At 40.7% G+C, this 25,705-nt stretch overlaps 1 protein-coding gene across 1 annotated transcript; it reads right to left on the reverse strand.

Moving 5' to 3' along the window:
- Nucleotides 1-2,105: 2,105 nt before the first annotated feature.
- LOC114932475 (uncharacterized) lies at nt 2,106-4,675 on the reverse strand. Its single transcript, XM_085479720.1, has 5 exons — nt 4,546-4,675; nt 4,111-4,319; nt 3,893-4,016; nt 3,538-3,741; nt 2,106-3,390 (listed from the first exon to the last, which is right to left on the reverse strand). Exons 1-5 carry the CDS (start codon nt 4,615-4,617, stop codon nt 2,980-2,982), a joined length of 1,020 nt encoding a protein of 339 aa, XP_085335846.1. The 5' UTR covers nt 4,618-4,675; the 3' UTR covers nt 2,106-2,979.
- Between the last annotated feature and the right edge of the window lie 21,030 nt (nt 4,676-25,705).

Here is a 25,705-nt window from a genome sequence, read left to right on the forward strand (position 1 = left end):
CAGACTCGCGCAATCTCGCGCGCCGTAGCCGACCGGTCGCGTGACTTTGCATGCGCCACGATTATGCGCTCGTGAACGGCCATGTTTCGCCGCCGCCGCCCTCATTGCGCCCGGTTTGTGCAGCAGAGGTGCAATTCATCCAGGACTATATGACAGCTTCATTTAAGGGACGACGCGGCTGTGCCGCCGATTGGAAGGGCGCAATGAAGAAAATAACCGATAATCTTACGGGGAGATGATAAAAATTTATCAAAATTTTATTAAGGAGAAGTAATTTTGGTGTCACGCAATTTTTAAGCGCATTATTGTATATTCCGCGATATTTTATTAGGGTACATCTTTCATCTCTATTTTCGTCGTCATTCTCGCGCGATGCAATTCAAGTACCTATGAAAAATATCGGCGAAAAAGAATAATTTTATGTCTTTTTATAGAGAAGGAAAAAATTTTTCGGCCGCATTTTACGCAACAACGCAGAGCGCTAAACGCACGGTTTATTTTATGATTTATTGGATTTGTCATTGCGTGACCACGCGGTGCGGAAAGAGGGTCGTTATTAACGCGACGTACCGACAAAAGAATGCACGCACACGTGTGCACCTGTGCACCATCAGGCGGAAATTGCGGATGCTTCTTCGGCATCCTCAAGTATGTTTTTAAAAAGATGCGATCCGTTTTTGCGGACCCAAATCGGTTTGTCCGCAGAGACGTCCTCCGCGTCTTACGGACGCACACGTGTGCGCGCGTCCGCAAACGTGTGGACCAAAAATGGGCTCGTTCGGTTAGGTCTACAGCAGAACGAAAGAGCGAGCGGGAGAGCCACAGGAAGAGATTCGATGAGACAAAAAGGTTGGAACGCTCGGGCTACAAATTCGTTTCTCGGCAAAGTGGCAGCTGTGCTAACGGTCATGGCCATATCAACTTTTGAATCACAATGACACCAGCGACGTCAAATATATATTATATATATATTGATCGATTCACTTTTTGTATATTTCTTCTTCTTCAAAATTCGCTTTTTTTAGTTTACACTTACGTATATCGTTTGTTTGTTAACACTTCAAAATATATGTCTAAATAATTCATTAAAGTGCAAACATTTGTTAATTATCATCACTGTAATCGAAAACATGTCAATAATAATTGTCCCATAATTTTACAATTAAATAGAAAGTACCTAATTATGTCATTCGTTTAGCTGTCGAATTAATTTATCTATCAACAGAACATCATTATCTGTCTGTTACCATGCGGAAGAACTAACGAGCGCTAGTAAAATATAATGCGGCTTCGGTCGTGTTGACCTTCATTAATTTATCGCGATAGAGTTTCGAGAAACGACATTGCAAAAGTGACAAATAAAATACACGACTGCCCGACTTACGATTATATCGTGACGAGAGAAGAGACAAAGAGAAGCAAACGATGTCCCCTGTCCCATTTCACTTGGCATTTTCGCGCCTGCTTAATAAGATCGAAAAAGAGAAACGAATGGAGCGGAGCGACGATCGGGCAGTCATTAAGATGAATCGCGGAGCTAATCGCTGTCGCTGATGGAACTGCCTCGCGAATGGCCCGGCTGACACGTCAACAAGTAAAACACTTTTTAAGCCGAGGAGTGTCTGCCGAGAGTGCACTTAAGGACAGATGCAGTTCACACGTTGCTACTGGATGCGCGGATGCACTGATGGGAGACGGATGACGGAGGAATGGATTCCTGATGGAAATGGATTCATTAAAATAAAATAATGTATGATATTACCGCGAATTCTACGTTAACGTAGCGAACGAGTGCCACGAAAGCTACGAGATATAGTCTTCACCCCGACGGGCACTAATTACGAGCTTCAAGATTACCTGCTTCCTAGTAACGAAGGTCTACCTTTCAAGGGCAAGGATCGTGTAATCTAAAAGAATCGTTCTCATAAACGTGGATTGACGGGTGATTGATGAAGGCTCACGGTGCCAAAGCACCGCCTACACGATTTTTATAATTAAAGACTGGGATACTAATAGTTATTTTGCCAGCTTTGTCTCACTAACGTACAAAGGAGAACTTATCAACTCTTTCAGGATGAAGGAAACGGAGTATTGAATTAAATTAATTTTTTATTTTAATTAAAAGCTTTAATTAATTTTCCAATGCGATTTTTGTCGGGGCGTGCAAAGGTAACACTAAAATATTACAAGATATGTATAAATGTGTCTCTATTACAAATATTATACTTAATATATGAATGTAAAAAGATTAATTTTTTATATCCGATTTATATAAGATAGAAATTACGAAGAAATAGATTGCGCGTTCAAGAATTATATCACAAGTATCTGCAAATTTGCAAAAGGTACAAAGATCAACTTAACAATCTTTATTGCATCGATTTTTATATGACCGTTGCGTTTAGAAGAACATGTAATATTGTTTCGTAAACAAAAGAAGAGCGAAAAAAATATTTCTGAATCTACATATTATTTATAAGTCACATCAGATTGCCATATGAGTAAACAAATTGTGTTTAATAATTTGTTTACAACTGGTATTACATTTAAATAAACAAAGTAGTATTATATATTTAAAATATTTACATAATAATATGAATAGTACGAATAATATAAACGCCAGAATAATATGTTCATTTTTAAAATACGAGATAAAAGATATGTTGAAATCTGCGATAAATCTAACAATTAATTAATAAGAGTAATCATCAAAATTTTATACCTGAAAAATTGGTCTAAAAAGAACAGATTACTCGATCAATGTAAGTTTGTACAAATTACACGAATTGATCGCATTTAAATACTTCATAAATATATATAATCTAACTAACTGTAATCTACTATATAATATACTCTAAAAACTACTCTAAAAACAAACATATTACTCTGGCGATCGTATTAATCATATTATTATTCATATTATTATTTAAATTTCATAAATAAGAATATATATTATTTAGGATATATTATTCTGCAATTTTATTCTACTATTTCCGCCTTTTTTTTATTTAAGGGAACTGGTTTTGGTATAGTGCTTTTCACATGGGCATATTTTGGATTTTTTGGAAGTTTAGGGATCAAATTTGGAGACAATTTGCTACATGATACTGATTCATTTAAATTTGACCTCGAATTATCCAGTTTCGGGGATCTTGATTTTCTAGGAGTTACACTACCGCATGATGATGCGCCAAAACTTTTACGTCTATCCGCTAAAATATCGAATTTTCCCGATACTTGCAGTTTAGAAGACAGTGATGAAGACCCAGAGAAAGTTGTCATTGATCTATGAATTTTGAGGGGCTCTTTCTTGCTCACCGTATGATTGAAATTGAGAAAAGGGCTTGTAAACAACTGCCGTGGTTGTTTGGCCGAATGTGACAATGTTTGCTATAAAATAATTTTAATTATATAATAATAATAATATTTTGTAATAACATATGCGCGCGTGTGTATGTTTCACACGTGTATATGTGTGTGTATGTATAATAATATTATATTATAAATATATATTTAAAAACTATTGTTAGAAATTACCTTTTTTAAATTGTCTATTTTTTGAGTAATGTTTACCATAGACTTTCGTATATCTTCCAATGCGGAGTGCAGAAAGTTTTCATTTAGTGGAGTCTTGAAAATATTTTCTTGAATATTAGTGTTTGTTTTTTGATCTTCATTGCAAACAAAAGTGTCAGATCTACTAACACTGGCGTAGATCGCGGGATTTGATCGTGAAATATACTACAAATAAATAATATGTAAAACTATAGTAGACTAGACAATTCAATAATTAGTTAATTTGAAAATTATATATGTATTCTAGTTAATCTTTAAACAATAATAAACATCATAAATAGAATTAAAGAAATAATATTTCTAAATTGTATGTTACCTTCTTTTCGCTTTGCAATCCATTCTCAAGAGAATTCTCTGTTTTTATTTCTTTTGTACTGTCAAAGAGAGAAGAATCATTGATCTCGGCAGGCTGATATTCACGCTGGGATTCCTCCTGAGATCTAAATGTAAAATTGTTAATACAAAATAAATATGGAACAATAAAATGTGATATATCTCTATCACATTACATTATCAAGTTCTAAAACAACCTACTCTTTCTCTTTCTCTCGCTCGTCTAAATCAACTTTCGAAAAGGAATCTACTGGATGAACTTCCGTTTTCGATTCCGTTACTAAATTTGACACTAAATCATCATTGTCAGTCTCACCATCCTTTACCCCAAGTGCACGAAGCACGTGATGTACGGTAAATGCTATTTGTTCATTGTTCAAGGGCACGATAACAGGTTTTGTCGAATCTTTCTGGAACACGTATATATGATGATCATAAATTACATACATTATATTCTAAAAGTTTATCACATATTAATTATATCTTATAATCACATGCACGCATTATACTTTTTTAGTTACATATATACATATATATGTAAATCTAATTTCGCAGATATATTTATATATATCTTTATCAACGATATTTTAGTTTCGTTAAAAGTAACATATTTTTTAATTGAGTCAAATACTTTACACTTGGTTGCAAGTCTTTCATGTAACTCATAACTAATCGCGAAAAATCTTCAGCAAAGCGTAGCACACTCATTTTGAACGACAGTTTTAAATAACACACCTCAACGAAGAATTCCAAACGACTGATCGGGCGAGCGACTTTACCTGACCTCTCTGTATTTGATGTTTACAGATAGTCACGCAGTACTGTACTAACAAGTTTTATTGCCCCTCTCAATACTTTTCAAATTGAACGTATTTCAAAGAGAAAATGAACGATATAAAATATCTAGTTATATTCATGTATTCTATATATTTGCTTGTATATTTTTCCTCGCAGTTTTGTCATTTTTTGCTATATATGTATATAACAAATAGAAGAAGAAACTTTCATCCAGATAAAAAACTAATATTTTGTTTATTTACGATACGCATAATATTTGTATAAAAGTTTGCATGAAAATTCTATTTGAATTGATAGACTCGTCAGGTTAAAGATTATAACTTCGTTCGGAAAGGTTAATCGTTATTCTATATGAATATAGATTTACGGAAATAATCGTTCAATAATTCTCCATAAGATCGTCTGCTCCCACGAGTCATCTTCGAAGAGTAGTTTCTGAAGTACAAGATGCGGCCACTCCTCCGCTCTGCCAATTATTCCCTGCCACACGTCGGGCACTGATGGAACAACCCGCGAGAGAAGAGGCGTAGGGACATGATAAATCTCCCTCGGGGGAAAAACTAGCCGCCCAAAAATATATGCACGCCGGAGATGGATGGGTGGAGTGCAAGGGCGGTGCCCGGTGCACGCAGGGAGAGAGTTTCGTCTCAGTTTGTTTCTTAAAACTCCTCTTCTCCCCGTATTATCTCGGTTTCTTTCCCCCCTTCTTACTCTCTTTCCCCCTTTCGCTTGTCGCCTTCTCGTACGACGCGCCGTGGCGTTTTTTTCTTTTTTTTTTTTTTTTTTTTGTAAATTTTTTGGCGATCGAACGATTAAGGGAAGGCGGCGCTCGTCAGTCAACTCGGTGGATGAATCTTCGGCGTATGCAGATACGCGCGTCGCCACGCGGGATCTCTGCCTTAAAAATAAAAACCTTATACGCGTGCGATAATTCGACAACGTGTTCGACACTGCGCCAGCTGCTCGCTCAATATAAGCGCGTGCGGCGCATCAGCTGATCGCTGAAAAGTTTTAATTAATACACGGAGAGAATTTTATCTTAGAGTCTACCTTGAAAGTTAGTAATTATTATTAGAAAAAATAGTGATCGCGGAACAATATGATATTGGAAGAATTTTATAAGCGTTTCTGTGATTAATATTTATCACAATAACAAATATTAATATGTAGATAGTAAATTTGATTATGTACAGGGTAAAATTAATCGAACATATTTTATATCTTATTGCGATAGATATTAATTTTTTTTATTGTAGTAAACATTTAATCACAGAAACGCATAAAATTCTTGCAATAACATATTGTCTAACGATTACCATGATTATTAGGGTAAATTTTAAGAAAACATTCTTTCTGTGTACAAGTTATCATGATTGTAGCAAAAATTATTAAGATTATCGAAAAACTCTTGGAAAGTATTAAATTCTTTTATAAATAAAGTTCATAAAATATAAAATCGAACACTATATAAAAATTAAGAAAAAAATTAATTAAATGAAGATATATTATACATATTATGCACGACAACTAGGGTGCTAAAAATAAATTTTTTAGAAAATATAATATAGATACACAATGTGTTATATGCATTGGGGTTGAAGACGCAGCTTGTAGAAGACGTTGTTTGAATATAACCGCGGCTTATGGCTCGGTCCTAGCAAAATATTCCTCTTTCTCCGTATTTCCCATCGTTGCCCCTGGTACACTAATTTCGACATGTCCTTACAAATGAAAGGCTTCGCTGCGTCTGCATCGTACCGCGTAGCACCTTCCCAAATATTTATCATTTCCTTCCGACGCCGGATGTCCTTAAACGGCCGAGAGAATACGACACCCTGGAGGTGCAGCAACCTCCACTATTGCGGACCGCTAATGCATGTGCAGTCGTCGCATAGCAGAGACGAGATATGCCGGCGGTCGTTTGAAGTCCGAACATGTTTGAACAGCGGTCATTGTCTTGTCTTCAGTTTCTTCGTTTTCTGCTCTCCGTCAGTGCCACTACTGCGGCTGTGAAAGCAACTCATTTCAGATAAGAGAAAAGAGTTGAGAGCACCCCGCGAAAAGCATTTTTTACGACTTCAATGATAAAAAATTTCGAGCATTGTATGCATATATGTATATGTATAAATTGAATCACTTAATCATACAGATATTTCAATGGTAAATAATAATAAAAAAATATTTTATGGTTATGGCAATTTTACTGACCCATCTTATAAATTATAATAAATAGAAGAAAACAAATTTTACATTCCCATTTATCAAATATAATATAAAATATTATTAATCGTGTGAAAAAGATGAAAAATTATTGAAAATAGCTTAAACGCATCACCGTGAAATCGCTTAATTCGACCGAACACAAAGCACGTCTTATTTAGTGACCTAATATTTGACTTTCGCCACATTGGACCACGAGTCTTCCACAGTTCGACTGCCGCCGTTTGTTTGCAGTCTGCCTTCGTTTCGGCTCGCGCCAGGTTGATTTAGGATTTAAAGATTTCCGCGTTTGTTATTCGAAGATCACGTGGATAAATATACTTGAGATGATTCCTCTATTTAGGTAACCGCGGGTGGGCTTGCTTCAGTTGTTCCGGTTACGTAGTTGCGAATTCGCGTAGTTGTGAATTTACCCAGAAAAAACAAATGAGTAAAATATAATTTTTACTTGATGTATATATAATTAAAAAATAAAAATGTAAACAATATTAGCAAAAAAGATGGAATTTAAATTCTCTCTAGAAAAGATATTGAATTCTTTTTATAATAGGTTTGATAATATTATTATGCTTTGAGAAAAAAATATTAAAAACTAGTATTAAGAACTATAAATCTCAAGGGTAAATTCGCCGATAGCTCGATACATATGAACAAAGGATTCGATCCTTCTAGCAAAAGATTTCGAGTTGAATATACGCGGTCATGAAAAAAAAAAGAGGACTCGCGGAAGTTCATCGAGAGAACCGGTGGTATCCTCTGTTTGGATAGTCTTTAACTGACCATTACACCTGAATGGGTCGCCTCAAAATGGAAAAGGGCAGTCTGGTCCTTGATCCGACCGGCCTACTTCCTGTGAAACCCGAATGGATAGATCCCGGGGACCAACGGTCGATGGTAATAATGACGAATGTTCTCTCCCGTGATTCTCTCGACGAGCCGTGCGTCGCGCGCGTCTGACTGGTCTTACCTGATCTCCTTTTAAGCGTATTCGTCGTGTGCGACTCTCCGGGAACACTCGAAGAATCAACAAGCGGAGCGAGAGTCTCGGATCGCGTGCTAGCAAGAAATCGCGGTGTGGATGCTGACCGCGAGGCGCGATTCGCTTTTTGATCTTCCAGGAACGAACTTGTGTTCTGCAGTTATGAAGGATATTCGCGTCACAGAAACACGATCATGTCGTATAATAGAATTACATATGGCTGACGCATTCGGCCACACACATTTATATCTATTATTTTTACAGGATATCGTAGCGTCTTTCCATTGAAAACTGCACAATGGGAATAACGTCGATCCGAAAAAAAGGACGCAAAAACAGGACAGTTAAGTGCTTTTTGTGCACACAACCGGTCACGTTTTCGAACGAGAACTGCAATTTCGAAGCGATGATGAGCATCCGTTACGGCGTGTAGATTGTCGCTATTATCGTTTACGACCGAAGATGCAATGTATCGAGAGCAAGTGATCTTTCTAACCACAAACCACATTCACCTTGAACATATTAGAGTGTCCAACATCAGCTGCAGTTCTATAGATGTACAAAGATAAAAAGTAATGACCTTCGAAAATATTAACGCCAATTTTGCTTAAATTGTATGAGCATACATTATTTACATCTAAAAAAAATTAAAAAGCATATTTATGGGGTAAAATAATACATATCAGGAGACAATTTACACTTATTATATTAAACAAAATAACAATGTCAGATATTTAAATATAACGAGAATGATGGAGATTTTCGCAAAGTGTTCGCAGGTACGAAAGATCGCTACGTATTCCTCGTCGTTATCGATTTGTCTTAATACCCATCCATCACTTTCGACAGCAAGCTGCGATCTGACGTATCGTCTCTGCTCTGCTTTCGTCGTCCAGGGAGTGTGTCGGTGAGTCTTAAAGGGGACAGTTCGTGACATAACACGTCTCATGAAGGACGAGCATTCAGCGAGCGACGAAAACGCGAAGGCTGCATTCGGATAGAAGCAGCACCTTTACCGTTTTCGTATACGAATTCGTCCCTTTTCTCCGCGAATACTGACCTGCTGGCTCTTGTACAACACCGCCCGAGCATTGTCACCCCCACCCCTTCCTTTTCATTCTCTAGAACTCTAGAGGGTTGCTGCCAAGGAATTGTGCTAACACGAAGGAACTCGCAACGTGGTGGGGATGGGAGTCGTGTGGCCGCACGCGTGTTTACTTAGGATCATCCTCAATGGCCACCGGGATAATTCCGGATTCTCGTGCAAATCCCTCCGCAACGGGTCTGATACGGATTAGAGGCTGTGCTTAAATCGTCGGGAAAAACGTGCAAGGGACAAAAAAGCCGGGGCTTTGAATACAATATTTCGTCCTATTTCGAACGCGCGAGAAAATGTTTCCCTTGTTTACATGCGATAATAATATTCGCAAACGCGACGATGTATGTACATACATATATAATACGTCGAGCGGATCGTTTGTCGTCGCAGTACGTCACGCGTTACGATCTTCGTAATTAAGTGTAGGATTGGAGCTAATCGACTTCCGTCAATAAATCAGCTGTATCGAGCTAAGCCGCGCCGGTAACTCGATAACCGTACCGCCCTGCGCAGTTCCTGTTTGTTGTCGATCCCGTTGGCTCGGTGTCCCCTTACGGGTCTCCACTTGCCATCCAGAAGTTCGCCGGTTAGTTGGGGAAACGAGTCTTCAGCCACCGCTGGGAAAGCAGTCCCGCTTGTGTAGTTTCTCCCATTTCGCTCGGAAGCGAAGTGCGCCAACTGTCGCCAGAAGTGACACTGTCCAGATCACCAGTGGTGGTTCATTAAAAATGTTGGAGCAGCACTTGCGGCTTGGCCCACCTGGTTCCCCATCGAATAGCTCTCCGATCGATAGGTCGACGCTGATGCGCGATAGAAACAACTCTGTCCTCGTAGAGGCCATTACAAGACTGATATTTGCACTGAGAGATGTTAATTTCTTAATATAAAATAATCAATTTCGTCCACAATTTACATATTTCAATGATGTTTTTATTACTATATTAAAAAACAAAGAGTGATGACAAAAAGACCTGTTTTTTCGTTCATTTTATAGGGTCGTTTTTTGGGACCTCAAATTTTACTTTATGCCAAACTTTTTTTTATGCCAAATAATACTATATGATGAAACATTAATCCCAGAGAAATTTCAAGATAAGCATAGGCACAGTTCCTTAGATATGAAGAAGTGAAAGTGATAATTTCTCATAAAACTGACTAAAAATCATCACTTTCCTCCTGGTATCTCAGGAATCGTGCCCTATGCTCATCTTGAAATTTTACTGGAATTAATGTTTTATCTAATAGTACTATTTGCCATGAAAAAAAGGTTTAAATTTGAGGTCCCAAAAATGGCGAAATTTGCCATCACTCTTTATCAAAAATTTATTTATGCTTCACGGAATTTATCAAGTAAATGCAGCATATAGGATCTACCGTTGTAGCTGAAACTACTATACAACATTGTCATTAGTCCATAGTCACAATTGGCCGAATTGTGTTGCAATTATAGTACCTCGTTTGGCGTGTATACAGCCAGTTTCGAAGCGACTTGTGACATTGTAAAGCCATCCTGATTCCGAATGATTTGTTCGAATAAAAGCACATGCGATTTCTACATAGATGCGCGATGCTCGTATCTTTTACGAGGTATCGCGCGCCGTTCCAGTTTATAGCAAATCGAGCAATAAAACGGAATCGCAAATAACGTAGCGCCGAGGCAAAATGTGCGAAGTAAATGAAGCTGGCATATTGCCCTTGTTTCTCGATATATCGCACGAATCGCTACATGCGACATTGCTATTGTCTAAATTGAAATCGTATGCACTTCAACAGAACCAAAAATGTTACATTGACATTTCGTATGTTCAAAATAATTAAAAAAAAAAAATGTAAAAATTACATAAAAATACATAGAAAAAAAAATAAATTAAAAGATATTATTTATGTCAACGATAATTTAATAGTACCTATTTAAGAGTCTGCATAATTATATGTAATTGATACATTCCTATCTTGATATCATTAGAATATTAAATTAGATTTAACGTAAAAGATATTTATTAAAAAGATTCTATTATATATATTATCAAATATATTATATATACTAGTGTTAAAAAAATTATTCACGCTTTCAGCGAGCGATAAGAAAACAATAATGATATAAATTTATACATATAATGTATAATTTAAATTTACAAGGAAACGTGGAGCCGGGTTTTGAACCAAATGGCTTTGTCGTCTCGATCGCATTGTTTGCTCAATTGTACTTGAGAGGCAATATCGTAATTATCGTCTGTTCGCACTCCGTTATCGCGCGCATAATTTAGGAAAACGATGTCGTAGACTGTGGCGCACTGCGCGCGCTCGTTTCGTTCCATTCTCGCCGCACGTGTTCGCCACGACCAAAGTCTCGTGTGTCCTCTTTCCAGAAAATAATATGTCCGTTTAACTTCTTACGGTCCACGGTGTCCCATATCCAAGCTGGAAGGGAAGTGGGTGTCACGGGGTGTGCCCGACTCTCTGCGAGAGAGCGCGATCTTGAGAGAAAATCGTAATAAAAACCCTCTCAATGGAGAGTGAGAGAAAGAGGCAAGCGCGCGCGAAGGGTAGAAAAAGCGTTTCGCTTATTTTCCGCCCGCGACGATTCGTGGGCGTGAGTGGGCGTGAAATTCCCAAGAGAGAGAGAGAGATACTCGCTATACATTCTATTGAAGCATCGAGTTTATTCGTAAATATACATATATACAAATTCGCAGAAAGCGGAGCAAAAACGTCGTGTCGCGAGCGTAAAAATTCATGCAATTCTCTCGTTCGAGATCTGAAACAAAGCGATTTACATTACGATCCTTAGAGAAACTTATCGTCTTTTGTGTACGAAGTCGGTGCAGTATATTTTTGAAATTTTTGAGACCACACGAAAATACACGGCTTCGAGTATCTCTGGTAATCGTACACTTCGCGTGATGTACACTTTTACGCATCGGACTGAAAGAGAGAAGAAAAAAAATGGTACCGGGCAAAAGGACACGTCTCCACGTTTCACGTGGCTTAACTGCTAAGGGTAGTTAGACGAGTCGAGAATGCATTCAAGGTCCGGAAGTGGGCGGAACTGCAGCCTGCGCTTCGGTATTGTACACAAGGACTCGATTTTTCCTCGCTCATGGGTCGTTCTATATTATACAGAGGATAGAAAGGAGAAAGCGAGAGGGAAAAAAGAAGATTGCGATGAAGCGCCGAAAGCACCAAAAGGACATCCGATATCCGTAATGCCGCAGTAACAAGCGCCACGTTGTCCTCGACAAGTTCGATGGCTCCTTCTGCAAATCAGGCAGTTGGAAGGAAATTTCTCTACCGAGAAACGATGTCGCAACGAAAAAAATGTCAACGTCATTGCGCGATTTTCAAGTGTTAATATAATTAATTGATAAAAAGTAATTGCATTTCTGTATAGAAATTAATTCGAGAAAATAATGATCCGTTAAATCGAAATTTTATACGCAAAGTGGCGCCTCTTAATCAGATTCCTTGCTTATTATGGGCAAAATGCATAATTTAGTTTATCGGATAGAGTCAATCAAAGGCGTCGGAGCAATTGCGATACGCAAAAACCAATTTCTCCTCCGAGTGCGGGTAAGCTACCGTGTTACCGAGTGGCAGAAAAAATATTGCAAACAACCTTGATGTTATATTCAACCGCCATAAAAAGCCAATTTGGGATACAATAGACCTCTGCCGAGGGAAGGCAGATCATCTGCCGTTCGATATACGCGGAGGAGGTTCTCTATCTGCAAGGAGCGCGATCGGGCCTTGATTAAAAATGAGATTGCGGCAGCGCGATTTCAAGGTGGAAGATTAGACCGTGCTTCTTATTTGATTTGCAATTCGATATTTTTAGCTTCTTTTTAAGGTTCAAGCACGGCGCGGCCTCGAGTCGAAAGGCATGATTTCGTAGAACTATGACGATCTTGTGGTTTGATTGTGGGGGATCTCGAAATGACCTCGGTAACAATGATTTCGATATAATATAAGCATTCGACACTTTGCATTTTTATTCCCTGCGATTAAATATAATTTCACAAATTTTATTACTAAAGGAAAGGTCGTATCGTAAAAATGAATTAATACATTTCACGGAAAGAAAAATATAATATATTGTGAAAGTATATTTAAAAAAAAAGAATAGCAAATGGATTCGTTCGGTACTCTTTGACAAACGTGTATATTGTGACAGACGTATTGTCACGATGACAAAATATGGCTGGCTACACTCATTTTTGATGTCCGACTGACGACGAGCCAGATAATCTCCGCGGCTCATTTAGAACCCGTTTCTTTACGTTGCTGCTAGTGAATGGTTTCCCTGCTGGGTGCCTCATCGCCGGATTTCTCGATGCCGAATTAGAGAACGGACATTCGGAGAAAGGATTTGCTCTAATTCGCACACAGTGTTCCTGTGAGTGCGCCGTTGTCCGTTGGCAGAACAATACCAAGGAGTAGTCCGGTCGGAGATAAGTCTATCGTTTTAACAACGGCTCTCGAATTCTTTCACGCGCCGTCATCTTACAGCCGGATTCGCTGGAACCAGATCATCCTCGTCCGATCTTGGATTCAATAAGATTTGATGCAAGCTGACATCTCATAAAAATATATGATTATTTCAGAATACATATATACAATTTTTATAGCCGATGGAAAAATATATATGTATACCTATATATTTGTCTTTAAATATAAAATAAAATAATAAAAAGAATAAAAAATGTTACTCTCAAACTCTCGATCAATTTTGAAAAAAACACATGTTTCGATTAATGTTACAGAGATGAAAAGTAAGAGAATTCGCGCGGTTCGGTGGTAACGCAAACGCGGAAAACTATAATTACTGCAACGCCTTCAAAGACTAATTATCCAAAGCACGCACGTCTGCCTGAAGGCGTTCGCGGTCGTCACCTACGGTGCCAGCTTGCCGTTAGACATGATTAGAAGGCGCCTTTCTCCAATTAGTTTATTTCCAGTTGACCGTGGCCTCTCATTAAGAGCTCTAACAGAAAAAAAGCGCCCGCCATCGATAATTAGCGGCTGAAAACGCGTGTCGAATCCATCGAAGGCATCAGTGCACCTGATTCCGCTGCGTCCCTTTTTCGGCAAAGGGGTGGAGTTCTGGCAAAGTTTCGACGAGATTAGCCGGAATGACTGGACTGCGTGACTCGGACGCCATATGTCCTCTATGAAATCTCAACGTAACAGAAAAGGTGTTTGCAGACCGAAAAAATAATTAACGAAATCAGGCGTGAAGTCGTCATAGGGTAAGAATAGCAAGGGGTGCGGTGCCAATTTGCGAAATGGACTTTCAACCTCGCCGACCTAGACTGCCGCAGAAGATTTTTGGATTCCTTCTCTCGTTGTCCAGATGTCGATGTTTGGACCGAAAGGCGATAATCAATATAGCGGCATTCTTTTGCCAACAAAGTTCTACTAGCAGTCCGAAAATTTATCACGTTTAATTGTACAATAGAAATATGATCATCATGAGAAAAACGTTATTAAAAAATTGTAAATTTGTTGTAGAATAAACGAAAAATAGAAATGTCTAATATAAAAGTAAAAATAAAATTAAACTTATATAAGATTTTAGAGAAGCAGATAGATTAAAATCAACCTACTTCCGCCAATCCCAGTGATCTATAATAGCAATCTTAATCTTTAACATCTGGACCCGAGAATCGAAAGGAAACAATGGTTCGAGAGATACAAAGAAACAGAAGAAGAAACTGTTGAACGGCGAATTGGCTGCGAACCATTCTTTCGATGCCACCAACAGTGCTAATCTGCTCATTACACCTTTGAGACCACACAATCGAATGTAACATCCTTATCTCCTGCGTCCGCCATTCCAGAACAATCCCATTCATTTGCCCAAGTCCTTGGAAGTCACCGCGATGATCGTGGAATCTCGATGCCCGCCGGGTTGGCCCCTCCGGCAGTGGGCTTCCGGTTCGCGCCAGATAATGATAGGTCTCGAATCTGAAAACCGTGGTTCCGAACGGAGAAAAGACCCTCGGGACTTCTATTATGCCACTATTTCACCGCGAAAAATCTGACCTGCGAACATGCAGTAGATCGGGGGCAAATTACGTGCCTCCGCAGGGATATATGCACCTGCTTCTCTGACAAGAGAAGGGGATGCTCCTGTGGATTCCACGATTCTGTATTTATGAGAGGGAGACTACTCGAGTGTTCATCAATGATTCGTGGCATGTGAAGCATGCAGCAAAGTAGAACGCATCCACATTTCCTTCAAATAATAGTTTTTAGTAATATTAGAAGATTTAATACTTTTATGAGGCGATATTTTTCTGGTATATTTATAATTAACGTTTGCAAAGCAAAATAAAAATTAAAGTAGTATTATTACCCATGAAAAAATTATTATAATTACTTATGATACACCACATCATATTCTTTAAAAATAAAATAGCACAATCTTTCCCAGAATATTTATGTACAATTGGCCGACGCGTTTAAAAATCGTCTTGCTCGTTTTTATTAGACCCTTTGAAAAAGCGAGCTTTTACTGCCGAAAATCGATGATTTGTTCCCGACGAGCTCAGCGGGGTGGCAAACAGACTCGAGGCGAGAGCGAATCTCATGTCGGTCGATGATTTACACACGCCCACGTAACGAATCTATTAATTATTTATGGACTTGCAAAATTTATTTGCGGCACACCGCGGGGAACCGCGTTGCCCTATGCCCCCGAGGTCCACCCTTTAGAATATGCGCTTAACATAATGGCGATTTCTACATGCTCTTATAAGCCCCAAAACTCATTTTTCGCCTCGAGCGCGCGTTATCTTCTTTTTAAGGCAATATACGCGACACATTAAAACGGCAGGTCGTTTTTCATAATTTTTAGTCACATATTTCACTTCGTGTTATTCGAAGACGATATTAATTTAAAAACGTACTAATTTTCGATACTTTTATTACTTTTATTACGAAAGAAATAAGAATGCGCATCAAGCGTAATTTTTAAACATACGAAGAAAAATGTAGTCATTAAGAATACGAGGAATAAAGCAATTAAGTCGATGTCGAAAGAAAGAACGATGAAAGGAGGTAGCATTTAAAAGCAATTCTCACGAGAAGCCAAGACCGAACGCGAACGTCAGCGGATTCTTCGGGAGAGATTTCGGCACGACAAACGATCACACGCCCATTTGACGAAAAAGTCCGCTCATCGAGCTGCAGCGGCAGCGAAACGTAAGATGCACTTTTTCTCTCTGCCAACGCGAGACTTTGCTCCACCTTGGCATTTATGGTGCGACACACCAATTGCCGCGGCAGATGTCTGACGTGGCGGTGACATTCCGTCTCCGTCAGTCTGTGACGATTTGACGTCTACGGAATTTCGAAATTACTTAGTTAGCAGCACCGTCACAGGAATTTATCGCGACCTGTCAATGTCTGTATATGTCATATGCATAGTTCAGGAATTCGCATAGTATCCAGAAGAACAAGTACAAGTATCTTTAATTTTGAAGATAAAAATATCTTAGCAAAAATATTTATGTATAGTAAAAGTTATAAAACCCGAAACATAGAAGATTATAAATCCTTCACTTCGCTCGACAGCATAAGAATATATTCCCGACTGGACTCGGCAAGGATCGCATATCAATATTCTTTCGAGGAAATCGTTTACGTTCTGCAGGCTATAATTAATTAACCATTAACGAATACGCATCGGTAATTTATCACTGACGTCGTTCGCCATAAAGGTGTCGGCGAAACGTAGCAGCGAAATTTCTTGGAAAGCGTGGTTGGCCGCCAACGCTAAGATCGCCACGACGGAATCACTTCTGATCTCTTTATAAAGAGTAAAGGTGATGCTCGTTCGACCATTTCTGCGAAGAGATTCCACAAACGGCTACGTGCATAACTAAATGACGCATCGTACCTTGTTTACCAGCTCGTGTATATCTACATACGTGTTTCAATTACAGAATAATTATTGTACCTGTCCAAGAACTGCGAAAAGCAGTTATTTAGCTCTCGAACGATGTTTCAAGATGTTGCCCTTGATGAGTCTCCGAAGTAAAACAGCAATTTAGACCCGTCGAAAGGCAACCGGTCAGACTTCGAGGTACCTCGGGCCTCTTCTGACTATTCCAGACAAGGCTTGCGCAATCGAACCAAGAATTTTTATAATACGCGATATTGTTTGAATCCCATATTAGTACTTAAAAAAAACAAAGAATTTATTCTTCCATAAATAATCGCGAATTGAAGCTTTAATATCGCAAATCTTTACACATATATTGTATAATAGACCTCGACGTAAAAATATTTCTTCAACTTTTTTAATAACAAATTACAAAGTTCGTATCATTATCAGATAAATATTCTTATCTCTCGAAGATGTCAACGAAAAATATTTGCTCGTACACCGAAGGCGTTGGAATCTCATTTCTTATTATTTTCCTCATAGTTACACGAGCATGGTCAGATTCGAGGTGTTCGTTAGAGATACGGTGGCCGTGATAGAAAAAAATTCCTATCTTACACTCTTATCTCCTGCCTCGGGACAACGCGGTTCGAGACGTGAAGCGAAGCAACTAAGGGAGGCTGAGGAGAAAAAGTTGGAATTAGGTTGGGTCGCGCGCGCAGGTGCCGTCATGCAGGTCAGGGTCAGATTAACCCCGATCAAGTTACCCCTCAGCGTGGGAGTGCTGGCAGCTCAGTGTAATAATAGGATAGCCGCGGCTAGCTAAAATATACGAGAGAGGCGAGGTGCGTTACTCTAGATAGATCTCACTTTGTTATAAACGGTTTCATCGAACTGTTGCTTTATCTCGATGTATCTAACGAGATCCTTCATATCTTAACCGATCCGTTTACACCCTCCTCGAATTCGATTCCGTTGGAAAACCGATGATTTCAGTATCTAATTGGTTATTTACATTTTTTTTTTATTTCCATTCGAACCTCTATGAATCTTCTTCAAATTCGGTTCCGTTGAAAAACCGATGATTTCAGTATCTAATTGGTTATTTCCATGTTTCCGTTCCAACCTCTACGAATCTTCTGGTGCTAAAGCGCGTAATTTCGAGCTCGCTTAAACTCTCTACCGGTAATGTTATATTTAGTACATATTATTTGCTCAATCCCCTTTGTAGTAACGCCATAATAACCTGCGTAATTCCGTTCCGTATTTATAGCGATGTAACGTTATAATAAGGGCTTCGCCGAGGAGTGGTCGACCTGCACTTTCATAGATCGATCTCATTTCGTCTTAACGCGTTCATCGAATCCGAGGTTTATCTCGGCGGTCATAACGGTAATTATCTTGATCGATCCGCGATTCGATTTATTTCTCACAGCATGAATTGCTGTTTCCAAACGGTAATCAATAGAATTATCCGAGAAAGATTACATATGATTCCAAATCTGTCAATCTGGCAAGAAGTTACTTATCATTAAAATACAATCTTCAATATATTCTCTGTTACGATCTCTCGCTATTATATTTTCCATTATTTCAAATGGCAATTTTTAATATCATTTTTATTCATATTACATATATATATCTAGCGCGATCGATCTTCTTTGTTACCTCGACTTACTACGTTGTTGAAACGACACCCAGTCCTTTTACAAGGCGTGCAAGAGACGGCTTTAATCTCCGTTAAAAAATGCCAATAAACCGTGCTAATCTGCGGCGTAGTAAATAGACTACACAACACACACTAGTCGGATCTTACAACCGTCTTACAATCGCCTTTCGTCTCACGAACCCCGAGGCTATCTCGTCCGGTCCAATCTCGATTTCGTCTCCAAATGCCGATCGTATAGCATCCAATCTGCGCGCGTATAAAACGACGAATGATCACCGAGAACGCATCGGGAGTGCCTACCGTGCTCTCCACCTCGGGCGACATCGTAATGATTACGCGTGTAATTTCAAGGATATTTATCCTACATCAACATTCCACGCGATCGAGAGACGCGTATATATACGTGTTGCGTAGCTCGCGGCTCGAGACAATTCCGCGCGCACCTGCGCGTTTTAACTCGGATTTCTAAATAAGTTACGTGCTCAACGTCCCTGGATGCGCTAGGTGATCCGTCTTCATTTTCGATCTCGTAGATGATGTAAACGAAACGAGACGTGCGAAAATTGACATCTGTTTTTTTTTTTTTTTACTAAGAAAAAAGTTATACAATTACATTTCTCGTCCAGATATATATTATATATTATATTTTTATGTAACTTTTTATAGATTTACTTGAAAAGGGCTGCAATGACAGCCGAAACGTTGTATTTTAACTAATTATTATAATAAATGATTGCCAGTTTGGACGACTTTTAACTTTGAGGAGAGATTTTTATATATTATATACTCATATATACGTGCGAGGAAATATTGTACAATATATAATAAGCATGCACCCTGTGTAAAGTCATTATCGGTTATCAGCGATCGACAAGATACAGCTGGCATACGTGTGTCGCCTCGGCGAGAATTCTCGGTCCAGATAGGAATTAATTTTTATTTGCACGCTTCGCGTGTAACTTATTTTTGGCGCGGTCAAGAAATCAGCGACTGGAAGTTAAATTAACTCCGCCGTACCGAAGTAGACTCCCTCCCCTCGATAAGGGGGCCTTCGCGCGACATCGTTACACGCGTAATTTGAAAGTTATTTATCCACAGCCGAAACTCTGTTACACACGCGGTGTCGTTGCAACAGAGAGAGTAAGTAATGAACGGCGCGTCGCCCGCAGCTTAATTAAATTCGTCGGAACGGGAGGACGCGCACAACGAATGATAATGTCCTCGCGGGAACCGTGACCAAAGTCGATATCACAAAGAGGCGTTTTATCCCGAGGATACGTCGCGCGTTACAATGAGATCGAATTAATTGGGACACCGCCAGGGGGCCAAGGGTTCCGTGGTTTTATTTATTATGAATTAGGACAGAGAGCAGCCGCCGACCCTCCTGCCGGGTCGTACGATTAATTTCATTTTATTCGGCACGAAAAGGTCTCGTTCTCGACCGGTCCTAGAACACGTCCCGAAGCGCTTTCGTTTGCTTCCCGGCACCGCTTTTTGATGTCGTATGTATATAAACTGCATATAATCGTATTAATCATATTGACGCTTGATAATGAGACGAATAGTTTAGGCCTTTTACATTTTCACTTGCTACGAATATTCTTAGAGAGATACAAATACACGCGATACGTCAACATTAAAATTTCTTAGAGCGGTGACAGGATATCCCGATTGGTTTTCTCATGCCGGATCGAAAGAAAAATGGTTATATTCCCTGATAGGGACATTTCTCTCTCTCTCTCTCTCTCTCTCGGCGGTGCGCGAGATATATTTGGTAATTCAGGAAAGCTATATATATGCATATATATATGTTCACAGACGGATCTCCAACACGCTGAAGATGCGGGAACTTGAATTCATGAGGCAATCTGTACACCTGTTGCCTAGATCTGTGATTTATTTCAAAGATTTCCTTTCTTCTTGTATCTTACACCACACGCTTCTCTACTCATTGTGCGTGGGCTTGCGACCGGAATATTTTTCTCTCATACGTGGGACAAAACACGCGACGTGAAATATTCTCGTACACGACGATGCATCAATTCGAGGACGCTGCACTTTTAGAGGGAAGAGATGAGCCTCGCGGGAGCAGGTATACAAAGAAGGAAAGAAAAAATCTCGGAGCTTCGTAGATGGTCTCCTCTTCGATTCGATACGATCGTAGATCTTCGTTAGTCCAATGCATATAAAATGGCATGGATATTGTATTATTTACATTTCGCGTAATCAAAGGAAATTACAGTTCGAATAAAAATTAAATGACAATAATGTGCTCTAAAACACATTTGATATTTACGTCATTCGAATACCCATTCCTCCTTTCTCGCGCATAGCGCACTTTGTGTTTATTCTTAACATCTATCGTAAATATCTACGTCACGTGTTACCATGAACTCAATTCGAAGGCGCGCCTCGGCGACAATTTGGTCGTTACAATATATAAAAGGTACTGATCGACCGGGCAACGGCGCCTCGCTTCGCTTTCGCAACGGCCAGGCCAAGCTGTAGCACGCTAAGAGCGGACGAGCAGATAATCTGTTTAAAATTCGAGCGTACAACGAGAGTGCACGGTCTTCGATCGGGGGCTCCGATCGGGAGCGTTTTCTCGCCGCATCTCGGGTACCCGCGGCGGCTCAAACACCCGTCGAAGTGCTCTTAATCGACCGTAAATAATTGCATTTATCACACCTATCATTGCGAGCGTCGTGCGCGCTCGGGCCCTTCTCGAAATCTGCTTTCACTCCCGGAGAAAATTGGCACGTTGCCAATCTCGGACATCGATCCGAGGGCCGCGCCGCTTCTCGAAGTTTGATTTATCGCGAGCTGCGCGAGTTGCATCACTACTCCTCACACCTGCTTGTGATACATAGCGAGGCCGCATATATCACGCCCGGTAATTATGATCAATGCGGGGAATAAAATTAAGGGCACGCGTGGGGCCGCATCGGCTCGTTAGATCCTCGAAAATCATTGCGCCTGGTGTCGGAGTTTGAAGAAGCGCGATTAATAATAATCAAGTATTAATGCGAAATCTAAAGAAGAAAAAAATTAGAATAAATTTTAACAAATTTCTATTTATCGAGATAGTCATTTGAAGAAAAATCATTTCAAAAAGAAAATGAAAAATCCTTGCGAAGCCTAAATCTCGCGGATGCAAAAAGATGTTCGCGCGATATTACGCACCGCAGCCAACGACGCCGAATCGTCGTAAACAACTGGAGGAAAGAAAGAGAGAGACTTTTGAGCGAGAATGGAAGGTAGTAGAAACGAGAGTCCGAATCGTCCGCGGCTTCGTGATTGTCCTGCGGGACATAAAGTATAAACCACCCACAACATAAAGCCGAAGGAGTTATTGTAGAGCGTCACCTCCGCACCTGGATGCCTCTCGCGCGCTGAAGACCAACGACCACAAGCCGGGAATTGGCCAGCTGTCTCTTTCTCTTTCTCTCACCCATTCCCTTTCTACATCTCTAGCACACCACTCGCTCGCGCACTTTTTTATTCCATCATTATCGGTTATCTCCGATCCTCACTTATACTTTATACTTTCTTATCCTCCTACCCTTCATATGTCTTTTCCGTATTTCTTTTTTATCGTACACTTTGCCTCTCCCTCGCACGACATTTACCGTCCGATTCGTTCGGCCTCTCTTTCGCTCCTTATTAAAATCGTTATCGATCCTCGTTCTTCTCGCTGGTTCCTGTAAATTATGGGAAGCACCACGAGCCAGACGTTTATGGCTGTGGCACTCGCGACGCACGAGGTGCTCAATCGCGGATTTGATACAACTTAATCGCGAACACCCTCGCATTCCTCCCACCGGATTCTCCTTTTCGCGTTGCACCGTAAATACCGATCGCTCTCGTCGCTTCGTGGAATTTCGCAGGACACGCTTCTGCGGTTACAGGAATACCGAACACATTGGAAAGCCAATCCTGATGGCGTTTGCACCCCGATATCGTCCCGGATTAATTAATTATCGCGGTCCCATCGGGATTACTTCTCCCTTAACGTAACACGATCCTCGCTTAATTTCCCCGAGGAGAAGCACGAACCCGATAATTACGTAGATTTTTGCCCGAGCCCGCCCGGTCGGGGCATAAGTAAGAGATGCTCGGCGGAAGATATACCCGGACGGATATACTCAACCTGGCTCTCATCTGTATGGCCGTGCGATACACATTGTGGTGGTCTCACATTCGCCGCTCTGTGCGGCGAAGGGCCAACGCGATACAGATATGGTTTATATACCGGGCTTTCATTGTGGCACGCCTTTGCGCCCTCTCTCGTAACGTGTAGATCCGCAGATACCCTCTCACGGAGCCGCTCCGCGCCTTACTAATGCTCCAGTTTATAAGGGTTATCTCTTGTCGGGATCCTTGACGGGGGCGTAGGAGGAAAAGGAGAAGGAAGTCGCTCGGAGAAATCGTCGGAAATCACCGGGTTGGCGAGAGGAGGAGAAAGAAATCGCGAGAGAGTAGAACGAGATGACGGAGAGAAACTACGAGAAAGAAATAGATTTGCGAAGAAACTAAGAAAGATGAGAGACCGCAAACGAATGGAAAGAAAGGAGAATGTGTGCGAATATGTGTGTGATCCTGGACGAAGGAGGAAAATAAGAGCGAAGAGAGAGAGAGAGAGCTACGGAAAGAACGGATGAGGTGAAAAAAGAGAAAGGGATACGGTAGACAATTCCGTAGAAAGACAATAAAAGAATACGATGGAGAACTATAAGGAAGAAGAATCTCGTCGGGATCCTCGAGGGACTTTTAGGAAAGATGAGCGGGAAACGTCGGAGGACAGAAATTGGTAAAAATTCCACGGAGACCGCGAAATGAGAAGGGGAGGTCACGGAGGGTCCATGAGAACGGGAGGACGAACTAATGTAAGAAGAGAGACGATGAGGCACGGCGGCGTCCCGAGGCGCCTTCAGATTTATTTTGCGGTCACGACTCTACGACGCTGGATAAAGCGGAAGCGGACTCACGCTGCAGCGATGCTAACTTGGAAAAAAAAACGTATCGACAGGTACGATCGTACAATAAATCGCGGTTTAGAGGAGACTCCTCGCGATTGTTACCTCGGTCACGAACAAGTTACCCGCAAAACGCTCCTATGGACATATTTCTTTCTATCATGATTACGGCCAAGACAAGATGCTATTCTTCGAGTTATCGAGAATGCGACACGTGTCCACGGGAGAGTTTATGTAAGATTCTAACATTTTCACGTTATTTTTGTCTCTCCATTCCAGTCAGGTCGGATTCCCGCTGAAGAAATAATCACAGCTCATATACAACTCTTGCACTTGCCCCAAGAGAGTTGCATGATTGCATCGATAAGATTTATCGAAGCGTGCACAGATGTACAAAAGTAATAATTAAAGATACATAGTTGCGCGCCCGTGACACCCGATCATCGCGAATTATCATCTCCCTGCATTAAGATGCACCGATACCCGAAGGATTAATGACACTCGTGAAAACGAGATACGAGGGTGGATCAAGAAAGTCCGGAGAGAAAGTCAGGACCCGCTATTCGGCAGCATCCTTATATCCGACGCACGTCGAATCGTTCATCGTTCCCTTTCGAGTATTTCCGCCGTGCCACGTTAATAATTTAGCAGTTGCGAAGAGAGAACCGGCGCGGCACGTTGCGAACGCAACAACGTGTAATTTCAATTTGCCGAACAGACAAATTAGTCGTCGCTGGTGAACGCATTGCTGATTACGATGAGCCCGGTAACTCATCAGATCCCCGAATTACACGTCCCAGATGGATGATATCGCGTATACGCCGCACGAGATGGATTTTCGATCCACTTAATGGTAATTAGACTTTAAAGACCGAGCCGCCGCTTTTGGTGCATTAATCCCTTGTTTCTTGCGTTCGCTTCTTCTTCTTCAATCTTTAATGTTCCCTACAATTTCGGTTGTTTTGCATTCATATAAAAAGAAAGCTTTAATCTATCTTGCAATGAGAATTTTTTGTATGAAATCTTATCGAGAGAAAAAGAAAGAGAACGGAGAAAATACATAGCCATTAATTTTTTCCCATATGAAAACAAAAATGTAATTCGTTTCCAAATAATTCGACTTTAATCAATAATAATTTCTCCTTAATCAACAATAAAATAATCATACGTTTGCTTCCCCGTATCCTTATTCAAATATCCACAATTCTTGCGTAATTAGCAACAGATATTCCCTCGTAGCTCGTTGTTCCCCCTCGACTGTCGAAAGCAACCCGAAGAGATTTCCAAGGACAAGGATCCTTCTCTCATTCGGTAGGACTACACGACGATCGCGGAACAACAACAACAACGGCAACTGTGGTGCCCTTTTAATTACACCTCGGTCTAATTTATTGCGAAATCCGCACCGGTGGCAATGCGATCAGATAAAACCCACGGCCATAAACCACGGCGTCATATAAAACTCCTTTTATTCCTAACCGGCTGTGGATCGAGCTCTTGTGTACTCTTTCCTCGTCTGTCCTCGTCTCTCGGCCGCGCTCTCTTTCTCCCACGATCCCTTTGCCATACGTGGACGCATATAGGAACCCCATCGAATCTTCCTTATTCCACATTCGTTCCTTCTCTCTCTCTCTCTCTCGCCTTTCTTTTCGTTTTCTTCCCTCCACATGCGTTCCCCTCTCGAACTCTCGGTCTCGTGGCATACCATCGGAGAGAGATGCCGGACCATCTCTCTCCGACCTTCAGACGTGCGTCCTGCCTGCGGCCGCCCACGCGCCGACCCGACGCCCTCTCATACCATTCCATAAGAATCTCCCACTGCCACGAGCATGGGTTCTCCCGAGCATGGGAGACGTGGTACATTCACGCATGGTCTCTCCGTCGATGGTTACGAGCACAGTAGCCGACGGGTGTGCGAGAAACGCTTAACGAATCGACATGCAATAAACATACCGGCTCTCCGGATGTAGCCCGCCTGTTTGAGAAGATGTAGGACGGGATAAACAATGGGGAGTAAAATCGAGGCGGTAAAAACGAGGGAACTCGCAAGCAAGAGGAATCTTTTTTTTTTCTTTTTCAAGAAACTTTATGCTCCCCCGTTGCTTCGCCTCATAGACATCTTCTGCGAACATCCCTTTAACATCGCGAAACAAAATCGCGCTCGTCG

This window comes from Nylanderia fulva, unplaced genomic scaffold, assembly GCF_048542155.1.
Source record: "Nylanderia fulva isolate GAGA-0341 unplaced genomic scaffold, ASM4854215v1 Scaffold13, whole genome shotgun sequence".
Taxonomy (NCBI): domain Eukaryota; kingdom Metazoa; phylum Arthropoda; class Insecta; order Hymenoptera; family Formicidae; genus Nylanderia; species Nylanderia fulva.

Bases quoted from the DNA above. Each gene is read 5' to 3' on its own strand.
- LOC114932475 (XM_085479720.1), bottom strand. From the start codon at position 4,617: ATGAGTGTGCTACGCTTTGCTGAAGATTTTTCGCGATTAGTTATGAGT. The intron at 4,320-4,545 runs GTAAAGTATTTG...TACGTGTTCCAG, and splicing joins TGAAAGACTTGCAACCAAGT to AAAGATTCGACAAAACCTGT. The intron at 3,742-3,892 runs GTAACATACAAT...ATTTATTTGTAG, and splicing joins GATTGCAAAGCGAAAAGAAG to TATATTTCACGATCAAATCC.